At 38.0% G+C, this 20,656-nt stretch overlaps 1 protein-coding gene across 1 annotated transcript in view; it reads right to left on the bottom strand.

The window, feature by feature from the left end:
* Positions 1 to 20,656, bottom strand: part of LOC131351815 (uncharacterized) — a 226,357-nt gene that overhangs the window by 148,444 nt on the left and 57,257 nt on the right. The window contains exons 22-33 of the mRNA XM_058387420.1: positions 13,211 to 13,292; positions 12,693 to 12,885; positions 10,739 to 12,509; positions 10,183 to 10,356; positions 9,601 to 9,768; positions 8,424 to 8,534; positions 7,515 to 7,592; positions 7,348 to 7,429; positions 6,174 to 6,366; positions 4,221 to 5,991; positions 3,665 to 3,838; positions 3,018 to 3,185 (exon numbers count right to left, since the gene is read on the bottom strand). Of these exons, the coding sequence (XP_058243403.1) occupies positions 3,018 to 3,185; positions 3,665 to 3,838; positions 4,221 to 5,991; positions 6,174 to 6,366; positions 7,348 to 7,429; positions 7,515 to 7,592; positions 8,424 to 8,534; positions 9,601 to 9,768; positions 10,183 to 10,356; positions 10,739 to 12,509; positions 12,693 to 12,885; positions 13,211 to 13,292 (4,965 nt within the window). The remainder of the gene's footprint in view (positions 1 to 3,017; positions 3,186 to 3,664; positions 3,839 to 4,220; positions 5,992 to 6,173; positions 6,367 to 7,347; positions 7,430 to 7,514; positions 7,593 to 8,423; positions 8,535 to 9,600; positions 9,769 to 10,182; positions 10,357 to 10,738; positions 12,510 to 12,692; positions 12,886 to 13,210; positions 13,293 to 20,656) is intronic.

Raw genomic sequence — 20,656 nt, 5'->3', positions numbered from 1 at the left:
ACTGGACTCTAGAGCAGTGGAGACGCGTTCTCTGGAGTGACGAATCGCGCTTCTCCATCTGGCAATCTGATGGACGAGTCTGGGTTTGGCGGTTGCCAGGAGAACGGTACTTGTCTGACTGCATTGTGCCAAGTGTAAAGTTTGGTGGAGGGGGGATTATGGTGTGGGGTTGTTTTTCAGGAGCTGGGCTTGGCCCCTTAGTTCCAGTGAAAGGAACTCTGAATGCTTCAGCATACCAAGACATTTTGGACAATTCCATGCTCCCAACTTTGTGGGAACAGTTCAGAGCTGGCCCCTTCCTCTTCCAACATGACAGTGCACCAGTGCACAAAGCAAGGTCCATAAAGACATGGATGACAGAGTCTGGTGTGGATGAACTTGACTGGCCTGCACAGAGTCCTGACCTCAACCCGATAGAACACCTTTGGGATGAATTAGAGCGGAGACTGAGAGCCAGGCCTTCTCGTCCAACATCAGTGTGTGACCTCACAAATGCGCTTCTGGAAGAATGGTCAAAAATTCCCATAAACACACTCCTAAACCTTGTGGACGGCCTTCCCAGAAGAGTTGAAGCTGTTATAGCTGCAAAGGGTGGACCGACGTCATAATGAACCCTATGGATTAGGAATGGGATGTCACTTAAGTTCATATGCGAGTCAAGGCAGGTGAGCGAATACTTTTGGCAATATAGTGTGTATATATATATATATATATATATATATATATATATATATATATATATATATATATATATATATATATATATATATATAAAATCCATTGACCTGGATATGGAACAGAATAATACACGAGACCATTCAGCGACGGGTTAATGTTTATAATTGTGCTACCACCGTTTAGTGACGTCATGTTCCGGGAAAACTGAAGTTGGTGTTGGTCACAGCGGTGAGAGGTTGCTGGTTTTGTTCCAGAAATTATTCATTTAAAAATTAAGCACTGGTCGGGGTGTTTACTTCCAGAGTCTGTGTGCCTGTATGTGTGTGAGTGTGTGTGGCTGTAAATCCAATTCAAGTAAGTGAGTTTAGCCCTCCACAGCTTTTTAGCCGGAAATCCACCTGGCCACTCTGTTGACCACCATGTATAAAGATAAGTGAGTGGGTTTACTTCCAGAGTTGGTGTGTGTGCGTGTGACTGTAAAACCTATTAAAAAAAAACTTTAACCCTCCACAATGTTTTAACAGGAAATCCAAATTATTATTTGATTATGTGACCAATATTCAGAAGTCATTATACTCTCATTAGTCATTAACCTTTGACCTTTTTGATAATTACTTTTTAATTACATATCATTAATCATTTGACCTTTGACCTGAGCTGTCAAAACTTATGGAAGGTAATTCTCTCTAAGGAATTATTTGCCTCAAATTGGTAAAAATATCAGAGGCACAGTGTTTTGTGTTTCAGTAGACAGTCTTGGTGCTCATTCTTTTAGTGGACTTGTTGAAAGTTTCTCTGGACATTATATCTGTAGATTTGTATTGGGGACCATTCTAACTATCAGCAAAAGGAAGTGTGTTCAGGGGCTTTTCCACCAAGAACAAAAGAGAACTTTGATTTACATGTTCATCATACAGTACAGTTCATTATATAAATCCTGCTCTACTGCAGTGTTGTGGTGTGAAAAAAGGTTGTCCTATAACTGGGAAATTAAGTTATTTCCATTTTGTGACAGGATACCCACCAGATATTTCACACAATCTTTTTAAAGGCATTATTCCTTTGGAATTGGCTTTATGTCATAAGCAAGTACTATTTTACCTTGGTAGAACTTGATAATTCCATAACTCAATTTCCATATCGATGGTCTGATAAGACTGATCAGCCCCAACATTTACCACAAACTATTGTCTCTCGCAAAAGTGCTGGTTTAAATGTACATTAAAACTGGACATTATTAAGATTATCATCATTCATTTTTGGTGTACCACAGAATGATCCAGCATGGCAAGTTCTCATGAATTTAAAAGATATTACTGAGCTTGTAGTAGTCATTTATATAATTTGCTCAATTTAGGATCTTCAGTTTACAGTCTGGATCCTGTATTAAATCAGTGAGCAGCTTCACTCCTGATGCTCCAGGGTCGTTCCCTCTGAGATCCAGCTCTATCAGGTGAGATGATTTCAGAGTTTCAGACAGAGCAGTGTATCCTTCCTCTGTTATACTGCAGTCTGAAAGTCTTAATAGATATATATAGAATATTTGTCTGCATTATTATAATTGTCTGATAAACATTTATACAATATAATATGCCTATAATACCAAGACTATTTAAGACTTGTATGTTCAAGATGTAAGACATTTGTTTGCATTTTACATGTACAAATCAGGAGCTCTTGCTAAAGAGCAGAAGCTCACCTCAGTATCTGCAGGTTACAGGACTGATGTTGCAGCAGTGCACAAAGCTTCTGCACTCCAGAGTTTCCAAATTTATTCTCACTCAGATCCATCTCTCTTATGTGTGCAGGATTTGAATGAAAAGATGAAGTCAAAGCAGAACAGCCTTCTTCTGTAATACTACAGTCCTTTAGCCTACAGAGAACCAGAAACAGTGGAAAGAAAATCTTTATATGGATCACACAATTATTATATTTAAATAGAAAGGTCAACAAAGTAAAAAAAAAAGTTCATAAAAAATATATATATATCAAAATATATATATATATAAAATATAAATAACATGGTAATAAGTAATTCTGTAAACATGTAAGTGACATACATCAGTGTCTCAGGTCTGCAGTGTGAATCCTTCAGTAGAGCAGAGAGCTGCTTCACTCCTGAGTCTCCTTTTATTTTTCCACTCAGATCCAGTTCTCTCTGCAGTAAAGGGTTTGTACCCAGAACCTCAGTCAGAGAATCACAGGCCTTCACTGCATCAGGACTTTTTAACAGTCTAAAGAGAAAACAGACAGTTTACATTTTTAGCCTGCTTTAAATGTAATTGAATTTAATTAATATTTTGTTAGAATATTAGGTGAAGTTTGTATGTAATGTTAACCTCAGTGTGTTCAGTGTACAGTCTGGATCCTGTAGTAAATCAGTGAGCAGCTTCACTCCTGATGCTCCAGGGTCGTTCCCTCTGAGATCCAGCTCTATCAGGTGAGATGATTTCAGAGCTTCAGCCAGAGCAGTGTATCCTTCCTCTGTTATACTGCAGTCTGAAAGTCTGAACAAAGGACAAAAGCCATTTCTTACTTAATTATGAAAGAGATTACACCATGAAATCTAATCTTTTCTTTTTGACAGGATTCACACTAATGTGATTCACAGCTCAGCACATCACTTACCAAACATTTATCATTTTCATTTAAACACCTTTCCCCTATTTTATTAGATTTTTTATATTATTATATTATTTATAATAATTGAATATGATTGATACCTTTTTTCATGTAGTCTTTTCATCATTTGACATATACAGCATCATTTCTGCTTTTTTCCCTCATTATTTGTTTAATAGTATTTGTTTGATAGTATACATTTATGTCAGAATTAAAGTAAAAAAAAAAATTACCATTTATCATTTGAACATGTAAGTTGTAGCTACTATTTCGATACACTTCATTCACTATTCACTTGTGCTATACTGGAGATACATAAGCAACCTTTCTGGTGAAGTCTACTCAGTAGGAGAAATGAACTGACCTCAGGTTCTCCAGTATACAGTTTGGACTCTTCAGTCCAGCACAAATCAGCTTCACTCCTGAGTCCTGCAGAGGATTACTGCTCAGATCCACCTCAGTCAGCTTGAAGGATTCTGAGCTGAGAACTGTGTGTAAAGCCCAGCAGCTTCTCTCTGTCAGGTTACACTCACTGAGACTGAAAGGAGAAAATGAAATTGAATAAAAAGCAATCTGTCTTTAGTTGCACCAATTACTACTCATTATAGCAGTGAAAACAAGGCTACTCCATATTACTGTCCATGGTTTTGGAATGAACTGTTCAACACAAACACATATGGAAGCATCTGATATTCCCCTCACCACATTATTATACTTTACAACCAAACATACATTTGACTTCATTTTAAAGAGAGGAGGAAGAAACAAGGTTCACCAATATAACAGCTTAATTTCATGTGAAGTAATAAGTCAACAAAAGTGTTTATGCCAATTGATCAGTATTTCCTGCCATCAGTGTGTCCGTAAGGCCAAGATTTAGGGGACAAAACAGGTTGAATGGAGAAACAGGTTTTACTTACAGAACTGTTGTAGCTTCCTGGACGACTGGTAACAGTCTCTTAAAACATTCATCTGATCTTATGAACTTCTGTAGGTCAAATACTTCCAGATCCTCCTCTGATGTCAGCAACGCAAAGACCAGAGCAGACCACTGAGCAGGTGAGAGTTCAGCTTCAGAGAGACGACCTGAGTTCATGTAGCTTTGGATCTCTTTCACCAGTGAATCATCATTTAACTCGTTCAGACAGTAGAACAGATTGATTGATCTCTCTGGAGATGGATTTTGATCAAACTTGAACTTGATGTATTTAACTATGTCCTTTCGGCAGTCAGAGCTGCTTCCTGTGTGTGTCAGTAGACCTCGAATGAGCTTCTGATTAGACTCCACTGAGAGGCCCAGAAGGAAGCGGAGGAAAAGATCCAAGTGTCCATTGTCACTCTGTAAGGCTTTGTCCACTGTAATCTTTAGTAAATCAATAACTTGTGTTTCTTTACTTTCTTCTGATTGATCAAAAACATTCTTGTTTTCATTTCGGACACATACATATGTAAACAAAGCAGCAATGAACTCCTGAATGCTGAGATGCACAAAGCTGAAAACTGTGCCTAGAAATCTGCCAGTCTCCTGAGTGCACACTCCTGAGTACACTGCTATGTTACTGGGGTCAATTCCACAGGCTTCTAGATCTTCTGCATAGAAAATCAGGTTGTTTTTTTCCAGGTGACTAAAGGCAAGCTTTCCCAATGAAAGAATTCCCTCTTTATCCCATGGAATGTCTGAGGCATTATTTCTATTGTATTTCTTGTCCCCCTGTACGGTCTGAAAGATCAGAAAACATGTGTACATCTCCGTCAGAGTCTGTGGAATGTCTTCACTGTCTGATCTTCCCAAAATCCCCTCAAGTACAGTGGCTGAAATCCAGCAGAAGACTGGAATATGACACATGATGAAGAGGCTTCTTGATCCTTTAATATGACCAATGATTCTGTTGGCCAGACTCTCATCACTGATTTTCTTCCTGAAGTACTCCACCTTTTGTACATCATTGAAGCCACGCACCTCTGTGACCCGGTCCACATGTTCAGCAGGGATCTTAGCAGCTGCTGCTGGTCGAGTGGTTATCCAGATGAGAGCAGATGGAAGCAGATTTCCTGCAATGAGGTTTGTCATTATAGTGTCCAGTGAGGCTTTTTCTGTTACATCAGTCAATTTCTGGTTTTCATGGAATTTTAGAGGAAGTGGACACTCATCCAGGCCATCAAAGATGAACATGACTTTATACCTGTCTGTGAATCTCATTCCTTTTGTTTCTGGAAAAAATTGATAGATGACGTCCATCAAGCTGCATTTTTCTTTTTCTTTCAGGTTCAGTTCTCTGAAAGGAAGTGGAAATATGAACTTGATGTCCTGATAATCTTTCCCTTCAGCCCAGTCTAGAACAAACTTCTGCACACAGATGGATTTTCCGATACCAGCGACCCCCTGTGTCACCACAGTTCTGATGGGTTTTTCTTCTCCAGGTGATGGTGTGAACATGTTCTTGCATTCAATTTGTTCCTCTTGTTCCATTTGAGTTTCTTCAACTTTCACACTAGTTTTTTGCTTTTCAATTTGTCTCACTTCATGTTGTTCTTTTATTTGTTGAACTCCACCTTCAGTGATGTACAGATCTGTGTAGATCTTGTTGAGAATGTTGGACTCTCCTTGCTTTGCAATTCCTTCCCAAACGTGTTGAAACTTCTTACGCAGGTTTGATTTAAGTGCACGCTGCTGAACTCCTATTAGTGCATCTAATTATAGAATTATAAAACACATCAAAGACAAATAATTAAATAAATAATATGTTCTGAAATACTGTAGACACTTTGTTAGGCACATTGTTAATGAATGGTAGATTAAAGGTTTCAAACAAATTTCACAAATTTTCACCTCTTAAGAAACATCATGTGCAAGTCTTTTATTGATCTCTTACCTTGGAGTGCATCAGCGAGGTCACTGTGTTCCATCAACTTCAGAAAGTACAATGCCATGTCAAGAGCTGCTTCTTTAACACTCCGCAGATCATCCCTCACATTTCCGTAATATTCTGGATTTTTCTTCCTCAGAAGTTTCTTAAACATCTCCAGCTCATTTCTTATGAATATAATCATTTTATTTTCAAGATCCTGCACCAAACAGAGACAATGAAGCAGTCAGTCACAAAAATCAGGATGTCTACAGAGTTCAGGAAGGTCCTTGATGCTTTCTTTATTTTTGATTTCGGATTAGAGTTCCCTGCCTCTCATTCATTTACAGGTTGAAGGTCATATATTTCCTTTGTATGGTCAATACAGGAGTGAGTTGCACATCAATGGTAAACAAAACGAGTGGTCTGTTTCTATCTCAAGCATTAACTTTGTGGGACTCGATGGGGTTCCTGTCCCCTGCCACAAAACCCTCTCTCTGAAAGTTCCCAGTTCTGAAGGTAGGAACCTTCTGTTTTATTACAGATTCATTGACTCCTCATCCTCACCATTAAATCTCTTAGGTCGATATGAGGCAACTAAACTGTGTTGTTCTATTTCTTTTGAGCAGGGTCATTTCCCTCTGTGCACAACATCTAACCTTTGTTTTTCTTCTTATTTTTCATTTAATACATTCAAATAGCAGGTTTACCTGGGAACAGAAAGCAGGCTGCCATGGCTTGGACCTAATGCAGTTATACCTTATCCTAATAATAGCCCATACCAGAGCAGTTTCTTCCTAACATTTATATCCTTATGAAAAATACCACCCTTTATTTACAGGTATTGAACCAAGTTATCTCACAGTCCATGACTGACACAAGCTTTCTCCTGGTCCATCTATTTATTGACTATAGTACTTTATAGTATATCTCATTTTCACTGGACTACTCCCCATAACTGAGGTGCTGTTTAAACACATTAGGATTAATCTAGTAATCTGGGTTCCATTCAATTTTAGGGATTTTTCGGTTAAGCAAACTGAATGTTTTTGGATATCTGTATTCATTCATTTAAAACTAACACATTATTTTATCAGTCTATTCTGTTCTAGTTTTCATCATTGAACTAGGCACCTTAAAGTGACAGATATTATAAGGTTGGCATCATGGGAAGCATTAACAAAGATGATATAAGTCTTACATTGAAGATGTTGTAGAGAAAGTCTGTAATCTTCTTTTCTAAGATGAGGTTTTTCACAGGAGCCTCACGGTGAGAATGACCTCTGGAGACCAAATGAATTGTTTTTTGATTAGCAGTTTAATATTTATACTAATAAATACCAATATTAAAAGAGCATAAAATTATACCTTTCCTTAAATTGTCTCCCTGTTGTTTTGACAGTTCTGGGTGTTTGCTTTAGCTGTCTAGCTGAGAAAGAGTTTTTTCTAAAAGAATAAGAAAAGACTTTCCATATAACAGTGTAATTGTACCAATGTTGAAACAAGTTTTAATGTACTTAAACTAAATGAACTGGCTGATTGTTTTTTTGTTTGGACATTATTAATCAGTGCATATTGTATGTACTCTACATGGCCAAAAATATTTACACCCCAACAATCATATTCATATGTGGTTTTTCCCCAAATTGTTGCCACAACCTCTGAAGTATGTAATTGTATTGAATTTCTTTGTATGCTGTAACATTACAATTTCAATTAACTGGAACCAAGAGTTCAAAACTCTGTTCCAGCATGACCATGTCCCTGTGCACAAAGCAGCTCCATGAAGACTTGGTGTGGAGGTTAAGGTTGGAGTGGAACAATTCGAGTGTCCTGCACAGAGCCCTGACCTAAACTCCACTGAACACCTTTGGGATGAACTGGAACACTGACATTAGTGTCTGACCTTAGTAATGTTTTTGTAGCTGAATGAACACAAATCCACACAGCCACAATCTGATATCTAGTGGAAAACCTTCCAGAAGAGTGGAGCTTATTGTAACAGCAGGTCTAAGGGGCAGTTGCTAGTGGATGATTGTTTTTTGGACTTGAAATCTTATCCAAGTTCTGCTACAGTTGTGTGAGACCTTTTTAGTGTGGCCAGGGGCAGGAAAAACACTTGGGATTATTTATTTTGGGTTACTATTTATGTGAGTTTAATCTAAATGAAAACACTTCTCTGAAACATTGTTCAACCAGAAAAACACTTTACTGTGAGATTAAGCTATATTCTTTTATAGTGATAATATTACCTGTCAAACAATATAGACACAGTACCTTTGCTGAGATTCTCTTCCGCCTTTAAAAATGAGAGGGAGTGGCTTTGATTGATCACCCTTAAAGGACACACATCTGGATACAGGAGAATTTGGCCTTTGCTCAGTTCCACTAAAGAGAAGAGAGAAATCAAACATATTCTAAAGCAGATTTATGTAATAAATTCTAGTTATTTACACAAAACAGTTGATTGTTGGATTATCTGGAGAATTTGAGATAATGATTCTCTATTGAACATGAACAGCACCACCATGGGCATAGTAAAGAACTCAGAGATCCTTTGTGTGCACAATAAAGAGGACTTTATGTAGACCTTCATCAGCACATACCTACCAACTAGAACTATTCAACCCTTTATATTTTAATATAATAGTTTAGTAGTTTATCGCATATATATAGATCACTTTTTTCCCTCCATGTCCCTCATGTCAGGTATGTGAATTGTTCTCATAACGATGAACAACAGAACCTGGTGGTGTTCCAGTACCGAGGGGGGATTATCTACCGTTGCTGTCGACCCATAAAACCAGGACAGGAGCTGTTGGTGTGGTATGAGGAGGAATACACTCAAGATCTCAGCATCACCTTCGACTACCTCTGGAGTAACAAGTGCTCTGCAAATGGTTATGTCCAAGCACTGTAATTTTTAAACCTGGAAATGATCACCATCCTGTCACTAGTTCTCTGATCTGATAACTTATTTCATCAGGGAAATATTAAATTCATGATATACAGTCATATGGTATACTCAGAGCTTGAGCAGTGTTAAATATAGTCTGTAGAAACTGATTTGTGGCCTTAGATTGTGACATAACTAAAAAGTGAAAATAGATCAAGTAAAATTATTAGTGTCTGGAATGTTCTATTATTTCTGTCACATTCTTCTGCTGTCTGTTTCCATGTTTCTTAAACTATGTCCATGTTTACTGTAACACTATTCTCAACATCAACAGTATTATCTGAACTATACCTTTCTACAACATTCTGGACTAATCAGAGTTTTCAAATATTTTTCAGTAGCATTTTTATCTTTGGATAAAAGATTTTTGAACATATCAGGACATTATAAACAACCAAATGTTGTTTTTTAATTAAAGAGTGCATGATTATAAAATCTGTTTGTTAAAATAACAAATATTAGAGACTATTCCTTTTAAACATTTTATAATTTCCTCACTTCAGTGTGTTCAGTGTACAGTCTGGATCCTGTAGTAAATCAGTGAGCAGCTTCACTCCTGATGCTCCAGGGTCGTTCCCTCTGAGATCCAGCTCTATCAGGTGAGATGATTTCAGAGCTTCAGCCAGAGCAGTGTATCCTTCCTCTGTTATACTGCAGTCTGAAAGTCTAAGAGGTCAAAAACATTTGATACTTAGTTATGAAGGAAAATACACCATAAAATCTAGTCTTAGGATTCACATTAATATGATTTGCAGTTATATACATCATATACCAAACATTTAACATTTTTATTTAGTCACTTTTCCTGCTTGTATACAATTATGGCACCTTTTTTTTATTTCATTTTTTATTTTCATTTTTAGATATATACCTCATCATTACTGCTTTTTATTTCAGTGTTTGTTTGGTAGTATAAATTCATATCAGAATTAAGTAAAAAAAAAAAAAAAACATATTCTGTCATTTGAACATGTAAGTTGTAGCTACTATTTCCATGCACTTCATTCACTATTCACTTGTGCTATACTGGAGATACAGTACATAAGCAACCTTACTGGTGAAGTCGAGAGATGAACTGACCTGAGTGTCTCCAGTATACAGTTTGGACTCTTCAGTCCAGCACAAAGCAGCTTCACTCCTGAGTCCTTCAGAGGATTACTGCTCAGATCCACCTCAGTCAGCTTGGAGGATTCTGAGCTGAGAACTGTGTGTAAAGCCGAGCAGCTTCTCTCTGTCAGGTTACACTCACTGAGACTGAAAGGAGGAAATGAAATTGAATAAAAAGCAATCTGTCTTTAGTTGCACCAATTACTACTCATTATAGCAGTGAAAACAAGGCTACTCCATATTACTGTCCATGGTTTTGGAATGAACTGTTCAACACAAACACATATGGAAGCATCTGATATTCCCCTCACCACATTATTATACTTTACAACCAAACATACATTTGACTTCATTTTAAAGAGAGGAGGAAGAAACAAGGTTCACCAATATAACAGCTTAATTTCATGTGAAGTAATAAGTCAACAAAAGTGTTTATGCCAATTGATCAGTATTTCCTGCCATCAGTGTGTCCGTAAGGCCAAGATTTAGGGGACAAAACAGGTTGAGTGGAGAAACAGGTTTTACTTACAGAACTGTTGTAGCTTCCTGGACGACTGGTAACAGTCTCTTAAAGCATTCATCTGATCTTATGAACTTCTGTAGGTCAAATACTTCCAGATCCTCCTCTGATGTCAGCAACACAAAGACCAGAGCAGACCACTGAGCAGGTGAGAGTTCAGCTTCAGAGAGACGACCTGAGTTCGTGTAGCTTTGGATCTCTTTCACCAGTGAATCATCATTTAACTCGTTCAGACAGTAGAACAGATTGATTAATCTCTCTGGAGATGGATTTTGATCAAATTTTAACTTGATGTATTTAACTATGTCCTTTCGGCAGTCAGAGCTGCTTCCTGTGTGTGTCAGTAGACCTCGAATGAGCTTCTGATTAGACTCCACTGAGAGGCCCAGAAGGAAGCGGAGGAAAAGATCCAAGTGTCCACTGTCACTCTGTAAGGCTTTGTCCACTGTAATCTTTAGTAAATCAATAACTTGTGTTTCTTTACTTTCTTCTGATTGATCAAAAACATTCTTGTTTTCATTCTGGACACATACATATGTAAACAAAGCAGCAATGAACTCCTGAATGCTGAGATGCACAAAGCTGAAAACTGTGCCTAGAAATCTGCCAGTCTCCTGAGTGCACACTCCTGAGTACACTGCTAGGTTACTGGGGTCAATTCCACAGGCTTCTAGATCTTCTGCATAGAAAATCAGGTTGTTTTTTTCCAGGTGACTAAAGGCAAGCTTTCCCAATGAAAGAATTCCCTCTTTATCCCATGGAATGTCTGAGGCATTATTTCTATTGTATTTCTTGTCCCCCTGTACGGTCTGAAAGATCAGAAAACATGTGTACATCTCCGTCAGAGTCTGTGGAATGTCTTCACTGTCTGATCTTCCCAAAATCCTCTCAAGTACAGTGGCTGAAATCCAGCAGAAGACTGGAATATGACACATGATGAAGAGGCTTCTTGATCCTTTAATATGACCAATGATTCTGTTGGCCAGACTCTCATCACTGATTTTCTTCCTGAAGTACTCCACCTTTTGTACATCATTGAAGCCACGCACCTCTGTGACCCGGTCCACATGTTCAGCAGGGATCTTAGCAGCTGCTGCTGGTCGAGTGGTTATCCAGATGAGAGCAGATGGAAGCAGATTTCCTTCAATGAGGTTTGTCATTATAGTGTCCAGTGAGGCTTTTTCTGTTACATCAGTCAATTTCTGGTTTTTATGGAATGTTAGAGGAAGTGGACACTCATCCAGGCCATCAAAGATGAACATGACTTTATACTTATCTGTGAATCTCATTCCTTTTGTTTCTGGAAAAAAATGAGAGATGACGTCCCTCAAGCTGCATTTTTCCTTTTCTTTCAGGTTCAGTTCTCTGAAAGGCAGTGGAAATATGAACCTGATGTCCTGATATTCTTTCCCTTCAGCCCAGTCTAGAACAAACTTCTGCACACAGATGGATTTTCCGATACCAGCGACCCCCTGTGTCACCACAGTTCTGATGGGTTTTTCTTCTCCAGGTGATGGTGTGAACATGTTCTTGCATTCAATTTGCTGCTCTTGTTCCATTTGAGTTTCTTCAACTTTCACACTAGTTTTTTGCTTTTCAATTTGTCTCACTTCATGTTGTTCATTCATTTGTTGAACTCCACCTTCAGTGATGTACAGATCTGTGTAGATCTTGTTGAGAATGTTGGACTCTCCTTGATTTGCAATTCCTTCACAAACGTGTTGAAACTTCTTACACAGGTTTGATTTAAGTGCACGCTGCTGAACTCCTATTAGTGCATCTAATTATAGAATTATAAAACACATCAAAGACAAATAATTAAATAAATAATATGTTCTGAAATACTGTAGACACTTTGTTAGGCACATTGTTAATGAATGGTAGATTAAAGGTTTCAAAACAAATTTCACAAATTTTCACCTCTTAAGAAACATCATGTGGATGTATTTTATTGATCTCTTACCTTGGAGTGCATCAGCGAGGTCATTGTGTTCCATCAACTTCAGAAAGTACAATGCCATGTCAAGAGCTGCTTCTTTAACACTCCACAGATCATCCCTCACATCTTGGTAATATTTTGTGTTTTGTTTTTTTAGAAACTTCTTAAGAATCTCCAGCTCATGTTTTATAAATAGAATCATTTTATTGTCTAGATCCTTCACAAAACACAGAGAAAATGAAATGTAGAACCATTTATAGTAAACATGTAAACATCAATTTTTTTGTCTTCCAAAATTTAAATATTTCATTTGATTCTTCATGACTAAAAAAACGTTGTAAATACAGCAGGCAGGTACATCTAGACAGAGATGCTGATGTCTTATTTTCATGGAAATCACTTTAATCTTCATTTGGGTCGCTTCCCATAACTGAGGTGCCATTTAAACACATTAGGATCAATCTGTTTTTTATCCATTTTAGAGACTTTACATCTAAGCAAACCACATTGTCTGTTCTGCACATTTGAGATTTAAGGCTTACCTTGAAGATGTTGTAGAGAACGTCTGTAATCTTCTTTTCTGATTTGAGTTTTTTCACAAAAGCCTCGGGGTCAGAATCCTCTCTGCATTCAAAATAAATAATTTTTTGATTAGCAGTATTAAAGCACATAATAATAATACCTTTCCATAAATTGTCTCCCTGTTGTTTTGTCAGTGCTGAGTGTTTGCTTTAGCTTTCTAGCTGAGGAAGAGTTTTGTCTGAAAGATGAAGAAAAGAGTTTCCATATGACAGTGTAATTGTACCAATATTGAAACAAGCAACAAATGTTAATAATGTGTACATATGTATGTATGTACATATGTATGTATGTATTTGTATGTATGTATGTATTTGTTTACATATAGATAATAATGAAGATTATATGTTTCTTCTGTATAAATACTCCCTGTTTATCTCATTAAATTTCGAAGAGTTCTGCTATTCAATCACTTTCTCTGTGTGGTTCTTTAGCATCTTTTCCATGAATTCAGCTCTAGAGGCAGCAGCAGCAGCGCGACTCAGGATTCTTCTCAGAGTGAACCCGAAAATTCTAACAGCAGTTCTTTGCTGATGGCACTGCTCAACATCTTCCGATAGTTAGCATGATGTGTCTTTCTTCTGCAGCATTAAGTTTCCTTGGCTTGCCACTGCATCTATGCAACTCAACATTGTGTTTCTTTGTGCTTCAAAATAGCTCGAACAGCACATCTTAAAACCCTAGACTGCTTTGATCGAATTTATGACTGAAATAAATCTGCTCACATCAGCGCGTGCTTTCACTTTGCAAAAGACAGCATTTATTTAGCAAGTATATATTTGTGCTATGTTGTTTTGCTAAGCAGACAAAATGTAAAATCAATAAAAGTACCACAGAAAAACAACATAGCACAAATAAATACTCGCTAAATAAATGCTAAATAAAAGTGAAAGCGTGCGCCGATGTGAGCAGCTGTGTTGCAGTCATCATATACTCAGATCACCAAAAAAAAAAATCTCAATGCATGTTGTCTGTGAATGGCTGGAATGTGGTTGTGAATATGACTTTTAGCAAATGTAAAATGTTCTCGTGAACCTGCGGCGCGCGCTTTCACTTTGTAAAGGGGAGCATATTGATCATAAGGAAGATGAAAGCATGCACCTATATGAACAGCTTTATTTCAGTCATAAACAGTGGCAACTTTTGCTAAGCAGACAAAATGTAAAAAAAATAATAATATAATAGTACCCCAGAAAAACAACATAACACAATGCACATGGTCTGTGAATGGCTGGAATGTGGTTGTGAATATGCCTTTTAGCGAATGTTCTAAAAGAATGGCATTTCAATGAAAATTTCAGAAACCATACTTTATTTTTTGTTTCTCTCAACAAAACCTGGCCTCAGTGTACCCTGTTTTTGTATGAGGAATCTGAATGTATAGGTGCGAACAGCTGAGACATCAGTAGGAGTCCTGGGGAAACCTGGTGTCACCTGAGCCAGGTGTCAATAGGTCTTACATATTCATGAATAATCATTGATTATTCAGTGAAACAAAGGCTCTGCTGAAAAAAGTTAGGCACATCAGTCACTTTACCCCAAATAAAAGGTCTTTCTGAGTGTTATAATTTAGCTGTTTTTCTATGGGCCCACATCCAAGACTTTCATGAACTCAGTCCTGTGTTCAAAACAATCTGCCAATCTGTTTGTTTATTCTCCATTTTCACTGTTTTTCTGCTAGAGTTCAAAATTGTATTTTCATGTATGTGTATTTTGACATAAGCTTAAAAGTTGCACACGAATTTAACATATTTACATCAGCCACATTATGAAAGCCCAGTTTGTGCTCTATGTTAATAAGTTGAAATGTATTAGCTACTACATTGGTAAAGATTTGAAATTTACACAAATTTAAGAAGAGCCCCGATTCACTGCAGGTCTTCAGAAAGGCCTTAGACCCCAGAGGATTAACTACACAGGTCAATGCAGCACAAAGGCTTATCGCTTCTGAACAAGCTGTTTAATTTTATTAGTACAACTATCCACCAAAGCAAACATCAACAACACATTATACGTGCTATACTTATTAACTCAACTGTCGTCACTGGACCAATTGTGACTTTGAATTTATTTGACCCGAGCATTAAGCACTAAAAGCTGTAAGTAAGCATGTTCCGGTGTTAATATTGTGATCACGTTTCCTTAACCAAACTTGCATTCGTCAGACATATAAATATACATTCGAGCCTCCCAAATGTTTCGTTTAGATGTGCTTTTTTTGACTGCAGTCATTCTTTCAGAAAAATAACTGGCTTAAAATGGCACATATACAGAGATCATCCGCAAGACAGAAGTAGAACGCAGGGATTTTCTTCTGAGTCTGTGCCATGTAATGTAGAGCTCTTTAGTGTCAGACAATGATTTATCTGACTTAGTAGCTCATTTGAAATTACATATCAGAGAGGGCAAGGTGGTTTCTTGTCCTTGTCCTGTTCAGCAGTGTTGTAAAAGTTTTACAGTTATATCTTCATTTGCTTCTCATTTGTCAAGAATGCACAAAGGATGTGCAGTATCTCCTCTTAAAACACATGTAATGGCAGTAACAGGGACAGAATTAAATAAACTAGCTAAGAATGTTCCCATGAAAGAAGAAGAGCTGACAGAGGCCATGCCGGCTCATATAGAGGGAGATCTGTCAGAGGTTTTACCAGAGAGAGTTGATGAATCACTTTTCTTAAAACATTTAGCCCTGTTTTATTTAAAATTGCAGGCTAAAATACTGCTTCCATCATCAGTCATTTAGTCTATTATTGAAGACTTTCAGTCAGTGCTTGACATTAGTCAGTCTCATTTACTTCATAGTCTAGATGAAAAGCTGACACTGTTGGGTATCTCAGATGGTGAGAAAAAGATTGTCTTGGATGTTCTAAAATTAAATGACTTGTTTCGTGCTTGCAACACTGGCACTTTAAAAACTGACCAGAGTCGAAAAACTGCATTTAAAAGTCAGTTTAGATATGTTGAGCCAGTTCCTATTTTTCTTGGACAGGATGAATCAGGAAAAACATATTTTCTTCAGTACATTCCAGTGAAAGAGACACTTAAGTCACTCTTTCAGTGTCAATTGATCATGCAGAAGTCATGTTGCTATAAACAGCAAATGAAATCCTCATCTAGGTCAAAAGATATCTTGGAAGACATATGGGATGGGAGCAACATTACATCAAATGCAATTTTTCTGTCAAATGACACATTGGTTTTGAAGTGGTAAACCCTCTATGATCTGGAAGGAAAAAACAAAAAGTGCTGGCTGTTTACTTTACTCTAGCAAACATACCACCTCATAACAGATCAAGTGTGGATCAAATGCAGCTGGTAATGCTTTGTCGAGAACAAGATTATAAATATTTTGGGTCACTTATCTCAGACTTGAAGGACCTAGAAGAAACTGGCATACCTTTACCAGATGGACACATACAGCGAGCCACATTGTGTGCTATTGCAAAGGATAATTTTGGCTCACACAATATAGGTGGCTTTAATGAAATCTTCAGTAAGAGCAAGTACTTTTGCTGATTTCGTACTGTAGATCGTGCAACATGTCTGTCCTCCGACTTTACAAGAGGTGAAAAGAGAACTGTAGAATCTTATAGCAACAGTGTAGAGAACACTGATGTAAGTGGTTCTGATTCATAAGTGGGAATTAAATACAACTCAAAGTTTAATGAACTGTCCCACTTTCATGTGTGCAAACCAGGTCTGCCTCCCTGTTTGGGCCATAAGTGCTCCTCCCTCTTTATATTTGAGACAAAATTAAAAATCCAGTGCAGAACAAGATTTGGCATCTTGTGTTGCAGCTGAGTCAAACTGATGAGTTAATTTGTGCTTCTGCCATTGCATCTAGCCAGGTAACCTACTTGAATGTCCTCACTGAGGAGTACATACAAGGTCGACATGAAGCTTTTCCTAATAATCAACTAAAGCCTAAACATCATTATTTATGTCATTATCCAGAACTAATTCTTTGTGTTGGTCCCCTTATTCGCTTATGGACACTTAGGTTTGAAAGCAAGCACACTTATTTTAAGCAGTGTGTTCGCAAACCGCACAACTTTAAGAACTTAACTGCCACACTAGCAGAGAGACATCAAATTTACAAGCATATCTCCATGCTGGTGATATCTTTCCACCAAATATTGTTGTGGAAAAAGGTACAGATTTCTATCCAGATGACTATAGCAAAAGCATTAAACATGCTGTTGCTCACCTAGGCTTCCAGACACACAACACTGTTGTTGTACATGAAGTCACAGTTAAAGGTACGAGCTACAAAAAAGGGATGTGTGTTATTTTAGGAAAAGATGATGATGGATTGGTCTTTGGTAAGATTTAACTGATTCTTGTTTCTGACAATTCAGTTTGATTATTTTGTTACAGAGAAATGCATATCTGACTTCCTTGGTGATATGGGAATTTATTCCCTGAATGTGGACTGTCAACACACATTTTTAAATTATGTCTGTGTAAAATGGTCTGATCTACCAGACTATTATCCTTTGCCAGTTTACAGTGTGTTTGGCCTGTCTGTAATTGCCCTTCACCACTCATTTCCTTCTCTGTAATGATGTCTGATGTAACCAGATGCATCAAGGAGGAGATAACTTCTGTCCTGCCAAGTTTACCAGAGGATACACTTAATTTGCTAATAGAAAAGGTTTTAAACCAGGGAGTAGAATCCATGGTATTAGTCTGAATTTTATTACCAGTTGCTTGTAATGTATGCAGATTTTTGAAGTTTTATTGAAATAAAGTTTTAGGCCTTATACAGGCTTTAATTGACTTTTTTTTGTTTTGCCAGTGACAGAAATTTGCTCTGCACCTCTGTCCTCAGTATGCAGTTCACGTCTCCCAAGTTCAAGTTCCAGTAGTTCCTTGTCTTCTCCCTTATGTTCACCAAGTCCAACATTAAAGAAGCACTGGCCTGCAACTTTCTATCTGCTGGCCTTCGCCAGCAGATAGAAAGCAAATGGTTCATGTCCTTGTTGTTGAGAGGAGGAAGTGTGAGGCCAACCCAATGAAGTCACAGTGTCTCATAATTGCCGAAAGGGTAGTCAGGCAATTTCCACAATCCTTTGCTGATATGATGGAAGATGGTCGAATAATCGGGGGAGGATACTCTTCATTTTTTGACTCAAATCAAAGTTCGAGTAGAACATCTAAACAGAAACAACACACTAGCATGACTGAGATCTATTAAATGTAGTACTGGGGCAAATCAAAAGACAGGTCCTTCAGACAGCTATGGCTATACACGGTGGCAGCCAGACATTCCATCTGAAAAAGCAGAGAGTCATGGAGTTCTCCTCATGTGAAGGCTTGTCTGGGATTGAAAGAGCAGAAGTACAACATCTCATGGCAGAAACATACTACCTACAATGCAAGATGATAAATACAATGCTAGCACATTTCCTTGAGTATATAAAGTCTCAGTGGCCTTACTTGTTTGTGCCAAGGAGTATGTGCATCCACACACAGTAAAATTATCATGGAATTCTTCAAGCTAAAACCTACCAATGAATCAGTTAAATCGGTTCTGATGAGAACCAAAATGTGTTACAGCTCCCTATGTTCTGCAAATACTGATGGCTCACTTAAAAGAGCAGAATGAAGCTCTTCTGCTCCAAGCAGATGTAAGTGTGCAGCATGTAAATACAGTATCTCACAAAAGTGAGTACACCCCTCACATTTTTGTACATATTTTATTATATCTTTTCATGTGAACACTGAAGAAATGACACTCTGCTACAATGTAAAGTAGTGAGTGTACAACCTGTATAACAGTGTAAATTTGCTGTCCCCTCAAAATAACTCAACACACAGACATTAATGTCTAAACTAGGGTTCCTCAATAGGTGGAAAAATGTTTGGCCCACGCTAATTTAAAATAGTGCTGTCAAGGTAACGTCAGTGCAAGCATGTCACTAGTGCGAAAAGCATGACAGTTTAGTCTGATAGTGAAAACATGGCGAGTATGAAGAAAAGTGGACATGGAAAATAGGCGATTCAAATGGACAGAAGAATTTTGTTTTATTTTGCCTGACCACCACAACGCAAAGCCAACATGTTTATTATGCAAGCAGACTGTGGCAGTGTGTAAGGCTGATAACATGAAATGCCATTTCATTGCATTGCACAGAAATTTTAACTGCAATTATCCAGAACATTCGGGGAGCTGCAAACAGAAGGTAACACAATTGGTGGCAGCTTACAAGCAATCAGTTGCTGTTATTCACAAAACCAATTCCATGCAGGAAAATGCATCCGCAGCTTCCTTACGAGTGGCTTGGAACATGGCAAAGGCCAAAAAGCCGTTCACGGATGCCGAATTAATTAAAAACTGTGCAACTGACATGGTGGAGGAAGTTTTAACTCACGATGACAAAATTAAGAAAATGGTTGTGGAGCTATTACAGAAGGTGCCATTATCCGATTGCACGGCAACAAGAAGTGTAGAGACATTGGCGGGTGATTGTCTGTCCGATCTTTTATCTGACTTATAGAAAGCTGAAGTCATGTCACTGTCACTCGTCTTGCGACTGAACTGACATTGAACAGCTGTCAGAGCTGCTTTGTTTGCTGCCAGTACAGGGGCACGCAACCGGAGAAATCAATTTTAATGAACTGATGCAATTCTTTGAAAAGAATGGATTGGATTTAAGCAAAGTTATATCAGTTGTCACTGATGGGGCTCTGTCAGTGGTTGGACATCACAGAGGTTTGATTAGCAGGCTAGCTGCTGTCAACCCAGCACTCATAGCATTTCACTGCATAATACATAAATCGGTATTGTGCGCCAAACTCTCTGGAAAAATGAAAGAGACAATGGATACTGTGATGAGGCTGGTAAACTGTATTCGTGTGAGTTCTGGGCTGCAACATCATCTTTTCCGAGATTTGCTGGAGGAAATGTCAGCAGAACGGCATGATCTTTTGCTGCACAATGATATCCGATGGCTGAGCAAGGGCCATGTGCTGGAGAGAGTGTGTGAAGTTCAAAATGATCTTCAAAGCCAAAAGGGAGAGAAATTTCTGAGGTTTTTAAACAACAGCACAGAGATAGCATACGTGTGCTTTTTGTGCGATATCATGTTTCACCTAAATCAGCTTAATTTGCAATTGCAAGGCAAGAACCACACTATTGCAGACATGTACAAAGCCATTGAAGCTTTTTGTTTAAAGCTGACACTTTTTAAACGCGATCTTCAAGGGAGAAAACTACACTTTCTGCATTTGCAACAGCATTGCGTGAAACACCAGATGCGAGAGGACCCACTAATGTGCGACTTCATCGCGAGACTAGCAAAAAATTTTGAGGAGAGATTTGAGAGTTTTAACCTGTCGAGTGAACTCCTTCTTTTCCTAAGACAGCCGTTTTCAGTCCCAGCAGATGGGCAATGGACTGCTGAGGC

Source organism: Hemibagrus wyckioides, linkage group LG04 (genome assembly GCF_019097595.1).
Source record: "Hemibagrus wyckioides isolate EC202008001 linkage group LG04, SWU_Hwy_1.0, whole genome shotgun sequence".
Taxonomy (NCBI): domain Eukaryota; kingdom Metazoa; phylum Chordata; class Actinopteri; order Siluriformes; family Bagridae; genus Hemibagrus; species Hemibagrus wyckioides.
This window is presented reverse-complemented; position numbering and strand designations above follow the sequence as displayed.